The following is a 19562-nucleotide window of genomic DNA, read 5'->3' as shown; positions in this document are numbered from 1 at the left end:
AAATCATTTGAAAAGCTTATTTTATCATTAAAGCTCTTGTTTTCCAAATGATAAGCAGCAAATACAGAACTTATCGATGTCACACAACATGTAGAGCTCACACAAGGCATGAACTTCAACAAATGTGTGAGTTTGTGTGTGTGTGTATATATATATATATATATATATATATATATATATATATATATATATATATATATATATATATATATATATATATATATATATATATATATATATATACACACACACATGCATGTATGGGTCTGAACCATTGTAATTGCAAAGACGATAAAAGATATGAAAAAAAGACTTTTTCTTGAAGATGTGTGTCGTCGTATCCTGCTTTCTGACCTCTGAGGAACAGAGAAAGGAGGAAATACCAATGAAAAGGCAGTGGGGAGAGGTGTAAAGGGAAACGGGTGGAGGCAAAGGAAGGAAGGAAGGAAGGAAGGAAGGACAAATTAAATAATGAAGAATCAACATTTTCAACATTGCAGAGTTTTGCACAGTGGTGATTTACAACCAATACGACCACCACCAACGAGACAGTGCACAGCTTGGATTTTTTTTTTCTTTTTTTCATCGGGCTGAGTTTATTTCAATATATTCATATCATCAATTTATTCAATGACTTGATGAATCGAGGTGAATTTCTTTAAACTCTCAGGAAACTACAAGTGCCAAACTTACAAGAACAAATCACCTTCGTTTTGAATAATGCACTCATTAGCATGGTGATGTGAACTAAAAAAAAAAAAAAATCAAAATATAGATCATACCTGGATCAAGTTGTCTTTCCTTCTGTGCCAACAGTGTTTTTTGAGTTTTCAGCACTGCAGCTTTGAAAGTGGGCTTAGTTTTATTCTTCTCTTCCAAAGCCTTCTTGAAGTTGTTTAGGAACCGGCTTGAAAATTCACCACTGCCCTTGTCCGTCGGTGAATCTTGTGGCTTTTCCTTGGATGGTGTATTACAATTCACTTCCAAAGGCCTAAGCGATGACCCGGTCTCCTCTTGACCGTCCATTGTAAGCACATTTTCCCCATTGCCTGGTGTGCTCTGCACATCTTCAAAAACATCACCAGCATCATTTGCATTATATTCGGTTATGTGTTCCTCCTTCGCCGCCTTTAAACTATTTTCTTGCGATCCGTGCTGTTCACGGATATCAATGTCCTCCGAGGCTGTGCAACTATCAGGTGGAGAAAATACCGATTCCTGAATTGCACCTTGCCTCTCCAACTTTGAAAGAACCTCTTCCATTACTTCAATATAATTTCCAGCTTCTTCAGGGCTAATAAACGTTTGGCTTTGAGAACATTTCTCGCTACTACCCGGCCTCCTCTCCAATGGAAATATACCTTCATCAACATGTTGTGCGACTGACTGTGATCGAGCACGAGAGCTATCGAGTCGGTTGAAAACATGACCCAGGGCAGAGCATGCCTGCTGCAGTGTGCTGCTGCTGAAACAACGTAGACTGAAGCTCTGGCTCTCCTTTTCTGGCTCATCATGCCAACCTGATCTGCTTTCATTACACTTACCAACAAGCTCACTTTGGCTGTGATATGCTGGATGGTTTTCATTAGTTTCGGTGTGTGAGGGGTTCTCCTGGAGTGAAAAACGGCTGCCAAGAAAGTGTAGGCCTCGCTTCCATGAGCTTACTAGTGATGGATCCTCTTTGGGTATTGGGCTAGTTTGAGAGCAACTCCCCTGGCTGTCAGTTGTTTGTGTGCTCCACATCAATTTGTGCCCAACTACTTTGTTTGTTGTCGTGTAGTACATTGCAGATTTACCGAGTTGTTTGTCTTGGCATGTGTCCATCTGTTGAGTCTCTACACCTGAATCACTGCTTTGCTTTGTAAGTGGCCAAGTGGCTGTTTGGTAATCTTCTATCTGCTTCCAGTTTTGATAATGAGAACTATTCTCCATGTCTCCTTCAGCTTCTGAGAAAGCCGAGAAGCCAGGCAGTGACTGCCAGCTTGATACAAATCTACCATCAGCATCCTGGTCTGCCTCAGTAACTTGAGAATATGTTTCTTCCTCCTTGCCTTGGCTTTCTGAATGCCAGGAAAGTGGTGCTGCATTTTGGTCACTCGATGAAATCAAGGGATCTTCTGGAGACCGTTGCATAGCTTCTGTACAACTTCTGACTTTCAAACCATCTGTTTCATTTGTTATATCTTCACAGGAAACGACTCTATCATTGGACAATTCTTGCCATAAAGATGACTTTGAACTAAGTTTATTCTCTTTGGCACCAATATCAACATTCAAGCTGGACAATCGTTGCTGTTTCTTATTCCAAGTATGCTCCTGGTTATTTACCTTTGTCACATCATTGTCCTTACAAACGGAATGGAATAATTGTGCTGCAGCATTCACTACGTTTTCTTTTTCATGGTTGTTTTGCAAGGTAGGAACCAAGCTCCGCATGCACGCGTAAACTTCACAGTCATCATCTCCTTGGAACAACATCGATGTTTCTGAGGAAACAGAGGCAGCCTCATTTTCACACGGACCAAATTCTTCTCCAGTTATGGATGAATCTCCATCTTGTTTGAGTTCTGCAGAAATTGCACGACTCCGAGGCCAAAATTCATTTTCATCAATGGATGTTCCACTGTCTGAAGACAATTTTAATTTGGAAGTTTCCTTGTGGGACAATCTCAGGATGGAATTTACTACCTCTTCGTATGTTGGTGATTGGTCAAATGTATATTGTTCCGAATACGATCTGCAAGAATGATTAAGATTCGGCTGACAATCAATGATCGCTGTTTTTGCGGACTCAAAGGTGTAGTTCAAATTTGAGGGTAGAGCAAAAAGAGATGCTTGGCAGGTGGCATCATAATGAGAAGGACTTTGCTCTGTCCCAGCAGCACAAGCACCTTCATCTCCACTGGAAGCAAAAGAGGGTGTCTTGTATAATTTGGAAAAATGTCCTGCTTTTGGAGAAGGGAATATTTTTGGAAGAACTGCCTTGAGATGCCACAAGCTGTCTCCATCTATCTCAATTCCAATTTTCTTCAGTTCGTGTTGCTTACTCATTACTGTGACTTTGTCAGATCTAAGAGCAAACCGTACCAAAATTGGTCGAGGCCTGGAATGTTCAGGTGCCTTTGAGTCACCCAAGCGGACTGCACGCTCTACTATAATGTCATTGAGTCCAATATTTTCAGACAAAATGTTGCAAATGGTGTTCATTATGTTTTCTGGATGCTGCTCTGGGACATTGAACAGGCGGACACATGACTGCTGAAGCTCTTCCTGACCTTCACAAAATTTTTGTAAGTCACTTTCAGTCGTAACTTGAGAAAATCCATTGCGTAGGTGCTCAATCTCACTCTGCACTACCTCAACATTCTGCGAGATCTCACGCACAGAACGCTTCAATGCTTGCACCTGGTCACGTAGCTCCACGATTTCTAGCTCAATGCGACTGATCCCTTGCAATTCTTTAAATATTTTTTCCATCACGTGGCTGGTTTCAAATGAAGTCTCCACCAACTCTGTATGTGCGCATGAACGTCTCTGCTGGTCTTGCAGATGCTTGGGTAGATAACTTTGACAGCCTTCTGATGCAACAACCTCACAAAGAACATCATCCTGGCTAATCTTTTTCCAGTTCCTTAACTTTTGTAGAGCTTTTCCAGTCTCAGACAAAGAAGATTGTTTATCTTCAACCATTGGATGTGCTGCGGTCACTTGGACTTGGAAGTTTGCTGAAATCCTTGGTAATGCATCCTCATTACTGTCTGAATACTCAGGTTTGTGAAGAGTATGGGCTACGCTTGTGACCTCCCGTCTTTGGAAGAGATCTACAATATCATCTGGATCACTGATATTTGATTCTATCGCTAGTGATATACGATTTGTTGATGGTACAGTTTCAGGCCTAATGCTCGTAAAAGTCCTGTGTGGCATACCGTACGAACTTGATTTGCTCCTTACAAAGTCATGGTTGGTGGGGCGGCCTTTGGTCAACTTTCGCACGGTGCTTTTTAAACGGGATGAAAATTTGGACTGTTTGCTAGTGGATGGAAGGTAATCTCCAAACTGATTATCAGTACCTGAACCTTTGTTCAGTTCTTGCTTCTGTTTTCCAGAAAACATGCTAGGTTTTGGTGTGAGGATAAATGTTTGAAGGCTAACTTTGGTGATCTGAAAGATCATGAGTGCAAAGCTTGCTGACTGAGTGAGTAGACATTAGTCATAGATTGTGTAGTTTCTTCCTCTTTGGCCTCGCATCTCTCGCCCTTGTAACCTGCAAATAGGTGAAATTTTGTTATCATGTTAAACCAAAAAAAAACTGATCAGTACATCATCAATACAGTAAATGAATAACGAAGAATATGGTTAGTGCAATGGAGTGATTACAAAACGCCAGGTATTATGTACACATATTATCAATAGAGATGAAAAATTACATTTAGACAGGAAATTACATTAGGCGATTGGTCTGAAAGTGTTCCCATCTGAATCTCTGACTTGTGATGCAGGTAACCTGAGTTCAAATCCCATATACCCTATGTTTGTCAATTGTCCACTGATGGCCTTGTAATTAAGTTAAAGGACAATTATGTCTCCTCATATCTTGGTCCAGAATATGATATATGTTTGAGGTCCTCCAAGTGCAAAAGAAATACAGTATCTTTTGAAGTGGAGTGCTGCATTCTTGATTAATTATTTATATTTGAATTAAATCCATTTCTCCTGGAGGAGAGTCCACTTAACTTTAGCAAAGGAACTTTTAAATTTTAGCAAAGGAACTCGATGTTAATGTCCAATCTCACGCACGCACGCACGCAAGCACACACACCTTTGGTGCAGGAGGAGGCCATTTTTTTCTATTTCAATTTCAAAAAACATTTATTTCCATTGTTGCCAATATAAGTAAAGTAAAAGAAAAATATATGAAAGTAATATTTCTGAAACTTGGTGAACTCTGAGGGATTCAATCAAAATAACACATACAGAGGCAAATATGGAGGCACATCCAGAAGCCGAGGCTTGTATTGATTGACATACCTATGGATGAACAATATAAATGACAAACGATAAATTCAATTAAAACAAAGGAATGACAAATAATTAAGGAAAAATGGTGAACAACACTGTGAATAACAAGAATTACATGTTTAAAAAAAAAAGAGTGAAATAACAATAAGGTGAGGAGTTGCAAAAGTGAATAACAAATCAATATGTAAGAAAGGAAACTTTTTTTAAACAATAGATCCAATTTCGTTTATTAGAAGACTTCAACAGACCCACAGACGACTGTGCCTTTATTGCTCCATCAATACTATTCCAAAGACGTGGCAGTCGTGGCCCATCATGTTTACGCTGCACTAACCCTAGAAACCGTCACAAAATACACACACAAGCTAACTCCAAGTCTTGCCAATATCCCCATACCCCTCTATTTCCAATGCTTCCAAGTACCAATTTAGTTCCAATTTAAATCTATCTACAATTTATGATTAAATTAAATATATTTCCCCATTTTTTATTTTAATGCCCTTGGGACATCCATGAGTTTGAGACATTGTTCTCATCTTCACTCCTCCCCTTATACCACCAATGAAATTATATCATTATGATAGATATATTTGGTCTGGGTATTAGTGTGGCACAGGCAGGATGGGCCAAATGGCCTCCAGGATCTAGTTTCCTTGTTACCTCCACCACAGAAGGTGAAGGAGGTTATGTTTTTGGCTGCTCTTAGAGTTGGCTTCTCTTAGCGCACCCTTATTCTGGACATTTCCATCTGTCTGCCTGTCCGCGAAACTTTGGTCAAGCCTCGGGGCTAAACCACTCAACAGATTCCAATGAAATTTGGTAGGTAGGACCAATATTTCTGGGAATCGTGTGCTTTCAAATATGGGACCCCGGACCCTACCAACGGCATGGCAACGGCCCTTTAAAGTGGTCGAAAAATCGAAAAAAAATGAAAAATAAATAAATCGAAAAATCGAAGCTAAGTGTTCTGTGCGCAATCGATCTTGCTCCCTTCATGCCAATTTGCAGCCCTAACAAAAAATATTTGTAGGAGGAGATAGGTTTTGGGCGAGTACATGTCGAACATTTCAGAAACGGTTAATTGCGAATATCTCTAAGAGAAAGAGTCTGATTTTGATGAAACTTGGGTGAAATGTGTACAATGTGGCTCGGCATGTACACAAAAATGAATGGTTGCTATGCACACCTCCGTTGCTTAGCAACAGCTAAAATACTTTATCGTACATCATGCACTTATTGTGGACTGTACAAAAAAATCACTACCTCCGAAACTGGACCTTCGAGGGACCTGTTTTTTTGTGCCCAAGGAGAATGTCTTACAGTATCGTATAAAAAAAATTAAATCTTGAGCGAATAGATAAATGGAATTACCAGGGCTGCCATTTGTTAGAGTCTCTTTGGAAACATGCCTGAAATTTCACAAGGCGGGTTTCTGGGCGCAAACTAAGAGGGTTCTGATAATCATAATTATTGTGCTAAATTGATTGATAGTATGTACATGAATATCGGCTAGTCGCGTCGGCCAGCTTTCCATCTAGAGTGAGCAGCCATGTCACCTACCAGCTTGTTTGTCTGTTTGTTTGTCTGTTTGTTTGTCTGATTGTGTGCAGGATATCTCAAAAAGTTGTGCACGGATTTAGACGAAACTTGGTGGACATGTTGGGTGTGTGACAAGGAAGAAGTGATTCAATTTTGGTGAAGATCCAAATCCAGATCCGGATCTGATTATTTTTGAAATATTTCTTCACCATTGAGAGATCAGGCTAAACGAATAAATAGCACAATATCTTAATGAATTGTAGACGGAGTCGGATGAAACTTCGTGGATAGGTTGGATGTGTAGGAAGGACAAATCGATTCGATTTTGGTGAAGATCCGAATCCAGATCTGGATTAGAGAATTATTTAATTTTTAAAGTGATTCTTCACCATTGAGAGATTCAGGCCAAACACGATATAGTACTGTACAGCAAGATATTTAACCTCCGCCATCGAAGATGGACGGAGGTTACTGTTTTCACCCCTGTCTGTTTGTTTGTGAACAGTATTACGGAAAAACTCCTGGACGGATTTTGACGAAACATGGTGGGGGGATTAGGTATGGTCCAAGGATCATGCCATTAGATTTTGGACTCGGTCCAAAGTCCAATATGGCCGCTATGGAGGCTATTTTGAAAAAATATTTGAATTTTTGTTTTTGCATTTATACATGTTTTAAGTGATTTCCAACCCCCAAAAAAAATTTGTTAGAGAAAAAAAAAAAAAAAAATTTTGCACCTTTTTTTTCAAAAATATTTCGATTTTTTTTTTTGGCATTTCTACATGCGCATCAATCTTGTTTAGTTTATTCAATCGTGGTTCAGTTACAATAATTAAGAGTCTGATCCAATTTGACCTACAATGAATAGGATATCAGGTTCACTTAAGTGACCCAGCAGTATTGGCGGCGGAGGTTTTGCACTCTACCGAGTGCTCCCCCTCTAGTTCAAAAATGTAATGGGCCTGATATGTTCTTGTGGTTCAGGCAATGCATGGCGGAGGTATGCGCTCTACCGAGGGCCCTCCTGGTTATTACTTGTTATCCTCCTTCTACTGCCACTGCCTTTCCAAGTAGACATTCCATACATTAACTATACTCTTTGACTGAAAGACCCCTGCCTTAATACTGCCCTAACTCTCATCTTCGTTTCCCTCAGGCTATTGACCCTGGTCATAACACTGTCGATTCTGCTTAAAAAAAAACTCCACTTTACCTATCTTGTCCACTCCCTTCATTATATTGGACATCTCTATTATATCCCCTTGTAATCACCTCTCATTTAATGTACAAAGTCCTGTCTTCTTCAGCCACTCCTCATAGCTGAGACTAGCTAGGCCTGGAATCAATCTAGTAACCCTGCACTGAACTCTCTCGATGGGAGCTATGTCCTTCCTGAGCTGTGGTGACCGAAACTGCAAACAATATTCTATATGGGGCCTCACTAAATCCCAAAACAGTGTAAACACGACTTCTTTTGATTTAGAATTCATTCCACTGTAAAAACAACCTAAAACCATGTTTGTTTTACCTATAGCTATCTGGCATTGTGCTGTCTGCATACATGCATACATACAATGGCAGCATTGTGCCACGGCGCGTCGCTGCGTCCAATTTCTGCTGGTACACCAGGGGACTATGTTTGGCCACACCCCAGGCAGATGCCTGGCCCATCCCTATATCTAAGGGATAGGACATTCCAGGCACCCACCCGAAGGGACCGCCTCGGGTTAACTCAAGGAGACCGCCATATGGTGGACCACACCTCAGCACCACCCCAATTTACACATTATAGCATGTTTTTTGCAGAGTGAAGTGTTTTGTGGTGGCCAGAGTGCAAATCCTGCAACCAACATCTTAGGAAAGGTAACCAACTGCAGGATGACGTCCGTAGATGCAGTTGGCACCAGATATGGATAGCTGTTGGCTCACATGGAGCTCTTCCATTCTTTGGCAGGTTTTGTATTTAATCATGCTGGGGGTCCATGGCCATACAACCTCCACACCAGGAAACATGGTGGGGGAAGACGGTTTAGTCGCCGACACTCTACCCTGAACAGGTTAGTACATGATACCTGCAGCAAGTCACAGATATGGTCTGGCCTGAACTGACTATCAGGGTTGGATGCCTCTGTATTGACCAGGCTGCTTTGTATCATCTATTAGCATGGCACAATGCAGGGATCCCATTCTCAAGTGATCTCCAAACTCCACCCTCTGAGTAGTCGCATTACAGGTGTATGCCACGATGCCCAGTGCCACTATGTCTGCTTACCCCCTGCATCTATTACCACCCTCAGATCTTTATCCTGTGTGACATGCTCCAAGTCTCCTCCTTGCATCAAGCATCCCGATTATTATTATTCTTATCCATCCCCTACACCTTACATTTCTTTATGTTAAAATGCATCTGCCGATCTTTTGCCCAACCTATGGTATCTAGACTTTCCTGAATCTGATCACCCCCCTCTCTGCTCTCTACCTTCCTCCAAGCTTTGTGTCATCTGTAAATTTAGAAAGTCAACTATTCATCCCACTCTCAAATATCAAACTTAAAATAAGTTTGATTATCTGATTAATAAGTTGAATAATAAGATTGATTATCTGATTAATAAGTTGAATTATAAGGTTGAATATTGAATTAATAAGTATAATAATAAGGTTGATTATGTGATTAATAAGTTGAATTATAAGGTTGATTATCTGATTAATAAGTTGAATAATAAGGTTGATTATCTGATTAATAAGTTGAATAACAAGGTTGATTATCGCATTAATAAGTTGAATAATAAGGTTGATTATCGCATTCATAAGTTGAATAATAAGGTTGATTGTCTGATTAATAAGTTGAATAATAAGGTTGATTATCTGATTAATAAGTTGAATAACAAGGTTAATTATCGCATTAATAAGTTGAATAATAATGTTGATTATCGCATTAATAAGTTGAATTATAAGGTTGATTATTGAGCTGGATGTATAAAATCATTGTCAATGTTGTATTTTGTAAAGTTCAGAAAATATATTTGTTGAAAAACTGTTCTTTTTAAGTTCTATAAATCAATTCAAATCATGTTCCTCACCCATGATGGCAACTCTGACCAATAACTCTGAATATATAATCACAGCTTCTGACACTGTTGTTGACATTTTATATAAAGCCACAAAATGACATGTTGTTACTCATAAAATACTTTCATCAGAGATCTAATGTACATGAGAGATTGAAATAACTGACCAAATACAGCATTGGAGTATGAGGAGAAACCCAAACTGACAAAGATGGAGTCATCAGCAGGATCCTGGATAGGATTCGGGTTTCAGCTGCTTTTCCTCTTCCCTCAAACCCATTCAGGCGCAGCCAAGTGAACCCCACAAAAACTATTTGCAATATTCACCTCTCCATAGACAAATAGAAAGAAAGAAAGAGAGATGGAGGGCAGAAGAAATGCACACACTCACACACAACACAAAACACCCACGCTACATACCAACAAAGAGCACACACTCCCTACTCACACCAGAAGTACCTTACCACCACAGAATGTACACAGGAATCCACCAGCACACAAATCAGTACACAGGTCCTCTATAGAATAATTAAGATCTATTTCCGGTAAATACGAATAACACACTTCTGGTTTAGTTCATCAATTTTTTAAAAAAAACATTTGACCCATTATTTCTTATTATTATTTCACACAACTTCCAATGCTACAGGAACCTGTTTACACACACACACACACACACACACACACCCACACACACACACACACACACACACACACACACACACACACACACACACACACACACACACACACGAGATTACAACATCTAAGAACCTTCTCACATGACCAAATTAAACTCTTAGCACAATAACCCCTCTCTAACATGATGGAATACACATTCTTAGCACAAATCACAAAATCATACTTTGCAGAGCAATTTTTAGCAAATCGAATCGGCTGAGATGAAAACATTGTCGCTGATCTTAACTGGTACATTATTATATGGAAAAGTATACAAGACAACAGGAAAACTAAAATAGTCAACTTCCTGAAACACGTTTGTACTCAAACAATTATTTCCAACTCTAATTAACACGTCCATATATGCAACTACATTATCATCATGACGACTATAATATAAATAATGACCGTTTTTACAGCCATTTTTCCCTGCTGTGCAGGGGTTGGGCTTTTTTTCTTGAGGCAATGTTTTATGGCCGGATGCCCTTCCTGACGCCAACCCTTGTCGCCTCTTACGACACACAGGGATATGGTACACCTATTCTAACCGGGGCATTCACTGGGACCAGTACACTGGTACTCATTTCGACGACCTCAGAAGGATGACAGGCTGAGTCAACCCCCTGGTGTTAATTCAGCAGCCAACGGGGCTTGAACTCAGGACCCTGGGATCCCAAGCCACCACCCTAACCACTAAGCCAACACCAGGCTTTATCATCACGACGACTCTTGTCTGCTATTAGGCTTTCTGGATAAATCCCATGAATCAGTCTCTCAAAAAAAAAAACTTAGAATTAATTATACAAATATCATCAATATAACAACATGTTGAAGATAACATTTTCGCTCGGCCTAACTTCTTCTCTTTCATTAACTTCTGCACAAATGAAAACTCCCAATAAACAAGGAAAATGTCCGCTAATAGGGGGCTACAGTTCCCTCCCATTGGAATGCCTTTTATTTGTTGAAATATTTTCCCACCAAAAGATACAAAAGTGTAAAACAAAATACAATTAACAACATCTTTAAATTTTTGTTGGTCAAAACAATTAAAGCACATATTATTTTTCTTAGAAAATAATGACGAATCAAACCTGACACATAAAAATTTGTCATAAGAGATAAAAATTTCCCAATAACACTAAAAGTGCATCGTTAACCAGTGCTAAATCCAAATTTGTGTACAAGGTTAAAAAAAAAACAAAAAAAAAATCAACATATTTAATATTGACAAATCTAATCATTTCTCAGAACTCTAAATTGGAACTCCAGAAAGTGTTGATACCACATTTGGAAATAGCAGATGGAAAAAAAATTGCACAGTGGTCCTTTAACGAACCCCTATCTTTTAATTATATACTTTTGGCACATTAAATCTACACAACCTCTTCAAAGTTGATTGAAACGGTGAGCAGGGTGGGATGCACGTGATAAGGCATCCCACAGTCTACATCTTTACTATAATTCATGGACATGTGTTAGTGTGTTTGTTTGGTGCAGCACTACTCCTCCAGCTGTGGGCCGATTGCATCCAGACTTGCTACATAGGATCAGTATTGATCCTATGAATTAGTGTATTGGGATGTTTTTATCTTTGCCGGTGGTCTTCGGAGTAGGAGGAGGGGATGCAAATTCTTTCGGTAAATGTGTATCACGTGGTGGGGTGCCTCCTCCAGGTGGGGGAGGGTATTACAAGTCTCCACCATTTACAATGCAGTATTCATGTCCCCATGTTAACCAGTACAGTGAGGTGTTTTGAATAGTAAGCAGTAGGTATGTTTTTGCTTCATGTACATAACCTGGGTTACTTATTTTTGCCTATACACAGCTGTCAGATGCCTATACACCACCCATGTAAATGTATTTGTCAGAAGAATGTGTTGCATGCTTGGAGCAAGATCACCTGTAGGGTGGGTACTCTGTTCGTGTTGTTCGATGGAATGGTTAAATAAATCACTTAGGAGATTTGAAACGATTTCATGTCCTTTATAATTTGAAAGTGCTATATTAAATAGATAATTTAAAAACTCAAGATTTTCAAAAAATAGTCACTGCAATGTGATTAAAGCTACATTACTTATTGCAGATAAGGAATATTCTTCAGCAATTGAGAAGATAAATAGATTCAAAAGAATGCCCATAAAACAAAATCAGACAAAGTTGAGAAGAAAAACAGGACGAGTAGCACCCAGAAAATAGTGATCTGAGAGAAGGGCAATTCCAAAAGGACGTCAATGCCAGAAGATCATTACAGAAGGATCTCTTTTACTAAAAAAATAACGAGATATCAATGTCCATAACTTATGCTGTCACGAACTATAAATCAATCCAAGCCTTGTTTATATTAAATAATATGGGTGACCATTCACTCACACTCAAAACAAATCACTGATGTCCAAATCACTCCAATTACAGCTGTTAAAATTTCGAGGTAGTTCATAGAAGTAGTAAAAATAAGTTTGAGGGAGTGGAGAGCCAATATCAAGATTCCCTCTATTGTCACCCAATCTCATGTTTCTTGTTTTCAGAAAAAGCTGAACAAAGAGGTAGTATCTGGTAATAAACTTGCTTGACCTTTCTCTGTGCACATTCATCAAGAATGTCTTCATTCTATCTGCTGCACAAATGTGTGATTTTAACCATCAAGCACGACTCCATTGCTGTCAGACCTTTGGGTATTTTTTTTTTTCCTCGAGAAGTTCAGAGAGTAGGTAAGTAACAAAGGGTGGTGGGAAGACAGGATTGAAGTGTCGAGAGGAATATGTGAACAAAACTACAAAAACACACACACACACGTACACACCAAACCTTACAAATATCTTACAAACCATCCCTGGGAACATTACCACAAACAAACTACAGTTGGAGGCTGTCCGGGGCTCATTGACGATCCTGAAAAGAGCCCGTGGAACAAAACTCTGAGAACAACACAACTTAGCCCATGAATTCAAATCCTTCAACGAAATGGAGGTGGATACTTCAAGTCCTTGGAGGACTCTGTTCCACCTTCTGAAACCCAAATTATGGAGATAACAACCAGCGGCATGTACACACGTGTGAAGAGGTAGGCAGGGAAAATGAGTAGGTCGTAAGTGAGTGCAGAAAGTTCAGAGTCCTCTGCCCAAGCAAACATACACCATATTGACTTGGACCAACATTCCAATCGACTGTTCCAATTTTGCCAAAGTTAGACCAATGTGAGTGTGTTGGCTGGGGTGGGGCTGGGAGGGACCATAAAGTAGCAGTATGCATCAGTTTCATCAGACTGGAGTATAAATGCACAAAAGGACAGCCAGAGTGAGTCAGCTCCCCAGAAAACAGAACAATGAGACGAAGGAACGAGACAAAAGTTGTGTCAACTTTTGAAATCATATTGCTTCTAAATTGTAAACACCTTTAGATTCATGTTGAACCTAGAATCATGGACTGCCCACCAACAAAGTCAACATCAAGAGAACAAAAATTCCCTAAATCTGGAGAGAGACATAATCAACATTGGCCGAGTGCATGAAAATAGCTAAAATTGGAAATTAAATTTACGGCTTACAAAACTTGCCAAAATAAGCGATTGCGGTCGTGATCAATGGTTCTCACCATCACCCACTATCTCTGAGCACTGAGGTTTATAATTTGTCAACCACGTGCCTTGGTGTCGCTGCTTTTTGGAGCAAAAATGAAAACGTCTAATTGCGCTGAATTTTCAAAATTAAAAAAATGAAATCCTCTGGGCAGCTGCCTGCATTGTCATTTTGCCCTATCCATAATTTCCTCACCTTACTCAATGTTGGCTGATTAGGAAGCAGCAGGAAGAGCACATCAAGAAAATGGTTTATTGACAGTGACTAAAGAAAGACTGGCTCTGATTCAAATGAAGTGTCAAATGTCAATCAATAACCAGAATGCAACATTAGATGCCAAGTCGGAAGGGCAGTTCACAGATTCAGAAGGAATGTGCGGTGAAGCAGAACTGAAGCAGAACTCCAAGTACATTGAATGCCGGGGAAACACAAACATCGTGAGGTTGTTTAACTTGATGCCAAGCTCCAATGCCTCTATGTCTCTTGCAGCAAGGTCTGGCTTCTGTTGTGGAAGAGATAGCTGTTACTTTCTCAGACTTGGCTGATCTGCCATACCTATATGTTTAACAGCCTGAGTGCTTTCTGATGACATGGTGTTTGGCCAGACTTGTTGGGTCAAGGAAAACAAATAAGTAAATGAAAATGTCTTTACTCTGTTGCAAGATGCATAAGAAGCATGAATCCTACATGTAATCAGGTTATTCAACCAGACGTAAGATTATAACAAACCCTATTTGGGCTCTAATGAACATCAACTGGACCACGTGGCTGGCACTGGTGAGTGATGGCGAGTTTCTCATTAGGACTCGACACACAAAGCCATTTGAAATGCATCCCTGGGCACGACATTCTAATGTGACAGTTTTACCGTTGTCTGTTGTACGACCTCTACTCTGTCCCTCAATACCATATTACACACACACACACACACACACACACACACACACACACACACACACACACACACACACACACACACACACACACACACACACACACACACACACACACACACACACACACACACACACACACACACACACACACACACACACACACACACACACACACACACACGTTTCCTGCTGAAACAATGTCCACCTTTCTTCTGTCATTGATACAAATAGTAGAACATGTTAATGATCAACAAGAGCGAACATCTTGTTTGATAAAAGAGGTCAAATGACCTGCAACTGCTAACAGGAATAATTTCACACTTGAAAACGCCATTTACATTCACGGTTTCTGGCTGAGAATCAAAGAACAAGATTAACGTTCTCGCGAGGGTAAAACTACATTCTTTTGCAGAGAACATTGCAATTCCAGGAAAGATCTCCTACACTCTCATTGTAGAACAAACAACATGCACCTTTAAACCTTTATGTATTGCTTTAGAGAATCCAAGCTGTTTCTAACTCCTCTAAAGAAAGGAGCGGATATACTTCATAAATAAGCAGACGATCTATAACTTTCCATTGGTTAACACAACCATAATTGTAGCCCTCACCTTAATATTAAGTAAAATCCTTGACCCAAAATCAAAATAAACACCAAACCCGAACCTCATATAATCGACCCCAAAACTCAACCCTCAAATTTCAAGCTTCAACCAAAACCTTAAGTATCAACCTCAAACTCCAACTCACAAAACCGTAATCACAACCCGACAAAAGTCCAACCATAAAATCAAAACCATTAAAATAAATAAATAAAAACAAATAAATAAAGAAATGACAGAACCCATCTCAAAAAAGCCAGAGCCAAAGAATCAAAAAACCTAATCATGAGCTCGAGCAAAACAAATTCACCGCAATCATATTTACAACTCCACTCCACGAATCGAAATACAACGTTAAAATAATTACACATGTTGCAAACATGCACATAAAACGCACGGACAGAAGTACAGCAAACTCGAGGAAATATAAAAGCAATGACATGCAATGGCACTTTGAGCACCGTTTAATGAATCCTGCTCCGTGTGCAGGTCTCTTGCAGCCTTACCTGCAGCACATACAGCTAATGGGGCTAGCCTATCGAGCACTCCGGCTTGCCCACCCACTCCCCCCAGAACAGTGGACGCACCCTCTTTCAGAGATCCAATCCCCAATCCGTGGAGGCAGTAAGAAACTGACAGGTGTCCTGTAGCCAATGTCCAGTCCCAGGTACCAGGCTCTCGTTTTCTCACAATTGACCTCCAGTAGAGGATAGGTCTACCACCGGCACTTGTTTCCCTCCTGCCTTTCCCAGCATCAAGCAAAGCTGTGAGAGCTGCCGAAGTTACAGGCAATAAAATGTTCCCACACCCCATCTGTGGAGGGGCTCTGGCGAGACGGGACAGGCTGCCTGGCATGCTAATACGATTGTCAGGGTACTGTAGTGGGCACTCCATATCTCCACCTGCTGGTGAGAAATGACGACGATCCATGTGGCATTCTTGGCCCCACCTGGTAAACATTCGCAGGTCATTTTGAGTGTTAAAACCCATTTGTGGATGGAACAGTCATAATATAAATGACTTTAGCATATGTCCAAACATTGATAATCTTGGGCCTGCCATAACTCTTGTCTGATTGAAAATGAGCCATCTGTAAATGAAAGATGTCAAAACTTCATATAAAAATTATCCACTGTGTCTTATATCTCAGAAAACACGATCAGTTTCTAGGCTGTTTAATAAAAAATAAAAAGAAAAAAATATATTTTTTAAAGAATAAGAACTTCATTTGCCCCAAGGAAAAGTTACAGGATTTACAAACAAAAACATGGGAAATACCGAGTTTGATCCACATCTCATTCATTTCCATTCACAAAGTGTGCATACTTTTACTCCATCGCTAAATATTTAAAAGGTGGCTGCATGAGCACCCACCTCCTCCCACCACTCTCCCACCCCCAAGCAATTCATGTGAGAATTGCTAGCACTTCACACAAAAAATAAATTAGTCAAGGATAAAGCAAAAGGACAACCAGCCATGAATTTGAAAAGCACCAGGGGATTCATAAAACAATAATCTCTGTGCATTTCTGGATGAGATTCCTGCAAGGCCAAGATCAAGAGAAACTAGAGGTTTACTGAAGTATTACGGCAGTGCAGGGTAATGGTGAGCACCGCGTATTCGGGGGATGGCACGATACGTTTCCGATCCCTACAGACTGCCATGTTTATAACGAGGTATGTTGAGGAGAGACACATTGTCGAACTGAAAAGTCTGTGCAGCTGATTGTCCCTTTGATGGTCATTGCATGTGGAACCTCGAAAGAAATTATAAAAAGAAAAAGTCATTTTGTTCTATGTGGGTTTTGTACTTCGTTTCATATTAATAACTCAGGCTGCAGACAAGTTGGGCCCAAAAATCAAGCAATAATGTGTCAGACCATACATCCTTCCTAAAGCGCAACGATGTTTTAACTTTCTTGGTCTGTGAATGGCAGACTATAAAAATAAATAAATAAATAAATAAATAAATAAATAAATAAATAAATAAATAAATAAACAACGGTACATGTCAACAGCATTGCAGTTTTTGAAGAAATGAGATCAGATGTACAAAACGAGTTTCATTTCGAAAAAAAAAGAACACGATACGAGATGAAACATGCACAGAAACGATGAGTAATTAAAATGCACAAAAGTCAAGAGTCAGCCATGACCTTTGACCCTCACATATGACCCTCAAAAGAAGGTTGTAATCAATCTGAGAGGACAATTCTCATTTGTACTTATTGTGTCCTCGCTGCACACATGATCCCAGAAAAAGACAAAAAAAGTGGTGTGCAAGGAAAAGGAACACAAACAAAGGTGAATCAAGAGCATCACAAGATTTTGGAGAGGCTATCTATTCAGTAATCCACCTGCGATTACGTACACTCACTGCGACGAAGCAATAGCAGTGCTCCGATGAAAGAGAAGGAATTGCCATTAATGTTTTCCCAAAGTAAAATACATGGATTTCGGCTATGATCTGCTGTGAAGAAACAAGACACAATATGCAAGAAAATTTTCTCAGACAGATTTCAAGAAAATCAATAACAGGAATGAATATCGTGTCACTTTTGTGTTGTGAAAGAATTGCTTGGATCGAAGGCAGCAAAACATGAATTTCACAAAAAACCCGAAATGAAAACTTGACTTTTAAACAACCAAGTTCTTATCGTGTTGCTGTCATTAAACCATCCACCTTGAATTGCACGCATCAGAGGTGGAAACAAGAAGAAAGGGTCCGAGTCCAGCGGAAATGTGAAAAATCATGTTGCGGCGTCGTTATTAAGTTTTTTTTGGTTGATTCATCATCTCTGAGCTATCCTGAATCAGAATCAGCCGGGTGCCCCAGACTCACACCCTTGAGGAATTTTTTTTAGAGGTGAAAAACAAACTGGCCGCCGCCGACTTTCGATAAATTCTGTTTTGGGCTATATCTTCACTTCCACTACACTTACACACACAATTTTGGTGTCAACTGCTATGTTTTCATGGTCAAGGAATCAGATAATGATAAAATTGAAGGTGTATATATAAGACCTGTCTCATATTTTCAAGATGGCAATCATTTTAATATTAAAAATGGCTTTTTTGCAGTTCCACTGATCACTTCGAGTAAGAGATTGAATTTGATGAACCGTCAAATATTAATACTACGTACAATAATAGTCAATGATGGCTGAAGTAACTTACTTCCAATGATCAATGAATTGATGATTACATTGGAATACGATTTTTACCCAAATATATCCAGATCCATGTGGATAGTTCAATATGACTTTGGGTTATGTTTTAAAGTAAGTATGTACATGTATATGATTTTGAAATTACCTTTTATTTCTAGGCGAACAAATATTAACTTTGTTAAGGATGCAATGTTCTACATTATGTTCAATATTCGTCATCGGCATGATTAGCAGCTACTGCCCTTGTCTGTTCGTTACAACAGTCTAATCCAGCATGACAACTGCAAAACATTGAACATGACATCTGTGCTGCCACACAACCACACCTCCCGGTGGAACATGGCCGGCTGGTGGAGCATCCACACACTTGATCAGCTGCAGAATGGTGACTGGTGCAGCAGACACATCAGGTGGAAGTGTGGTTGGACACAACGTCGCACCTTCCTCACCCTCTTGCCATCCATACTTGATGGGATCCAAGTTCGGAGGGTCTGACTGAGTGGCCGATTTCCATATAATGACTTGATGATGAGCGCGATGTACATGTTGAACAAAGGCATCATGCGTTGGGGGCAACGACTTCAATTTCAGAGCAGAGGTAATCTTGGAGTTGGCCATCTTAGACTTCCACAACTGATACCGGTGGATGGACATATCACCTTCGACTTTGGAACCATAACAGGCAGCAATGAAGGTAGTTGCCTCAAATATCATCTTTTTCTCGTCTGCTTCCAGCTGACCAAGTAAGGTGGGATGATGTCCGCCAATTAGTACCTTCAGCGCTGTGGCCTTTCCAATGCCAAGCAAATATGACACAGTATCGCATCCTGTCAGAGCATGTACAGCAGGCAGATATTTGGCGATGCTTTTGTGTTTCAGTGCTGTTTGGCGAATGTCTACGTTCGCCCTCCCAGCACACGGACTCTCCATGCTGACATCCACAGTCATCTTTTCCTCGAGGTAGAAATGAATCAACAGGACAAAGACATCTGTATCGTCGCAGACC

At 39.9% G+C, this 19562-nt stretch overlaps 2 protein-coding genes across 3 annotated transcripts in view; both read right to left on the bottom strand.

The window, feature by feature from the left end:
* Positions 1 to 19562, bottom strand: part of LOC147016015 (protein unc-13 homolog B-like) — a 1009527-nt gene that overhangs the window by 387304 nt on the left and 602661 nt on the right. The window lies entirely within an intron of this gene.
* LOC147016016 (uncharacterized) lies at positions 28 to 16162 on the bottom strand. The gene is made up of 4 exons (XM_085849194.1): positions 15974 to 16162; positions 783 to 4267; positions 253 to 356; positions 28 to 96 (listed from the first exon to the last, which is right to left on the bottom strand). The coding sequence occupies exons 2-4, from the start codon at positions 4174 to 4176 to the stop codon at positions 28 to 30; spliced, it is 3567 nt and encodes a 1188-aa protein (XP_085705320.1). The 5' UTR covers positions 4177 to 4267; positions 15974 to 16162.

The sequence above is a fragment of the Eptatretus burgeri genome, chromosome 12 (genome assembly GCF_056783735.1).
Source record: "Eptatretus burgeri isolate ZD-2024b chromosome 12, Ebu_testis_v1, whole genome shotgun sequence".
NCBI classification, from domain to species: domain Eukaryota; kingdom Metazoa; phylum Chordata; class Myxini; order Myxiniformes; family Myxinidae; genus Eptatretus; species Eptatretus burgeri.
Note: the sequence above shows the minus strand (reverse complement) of the source record. Positions and strands in the feature narration are given on the sequence as shown.

Bases quoted from the DNA above. Each gene is read 5' to 3' on its own strand.
- LOC147016016 (XM_085849194.1), bottom strand. From the start codon at position 4,176: ATGATCTTTCAGATCACCAAAGTTAGCCTTCAAACATTTATCCTCACA. The intron at 357-782 runs GTATGATCTATA...TCTGTTCCTCAG, and splicing joins GGAAAGACAACTTGATCCAG to AGGTCAGAAAGCAGGATACG. The intron at 97-252 runs GTGTGTGTGTAT...GCCTTGTGTGAG, and splicing joins GTTCAGACCCATACATGCAT to CTCTACATGTTGTGTGACAT.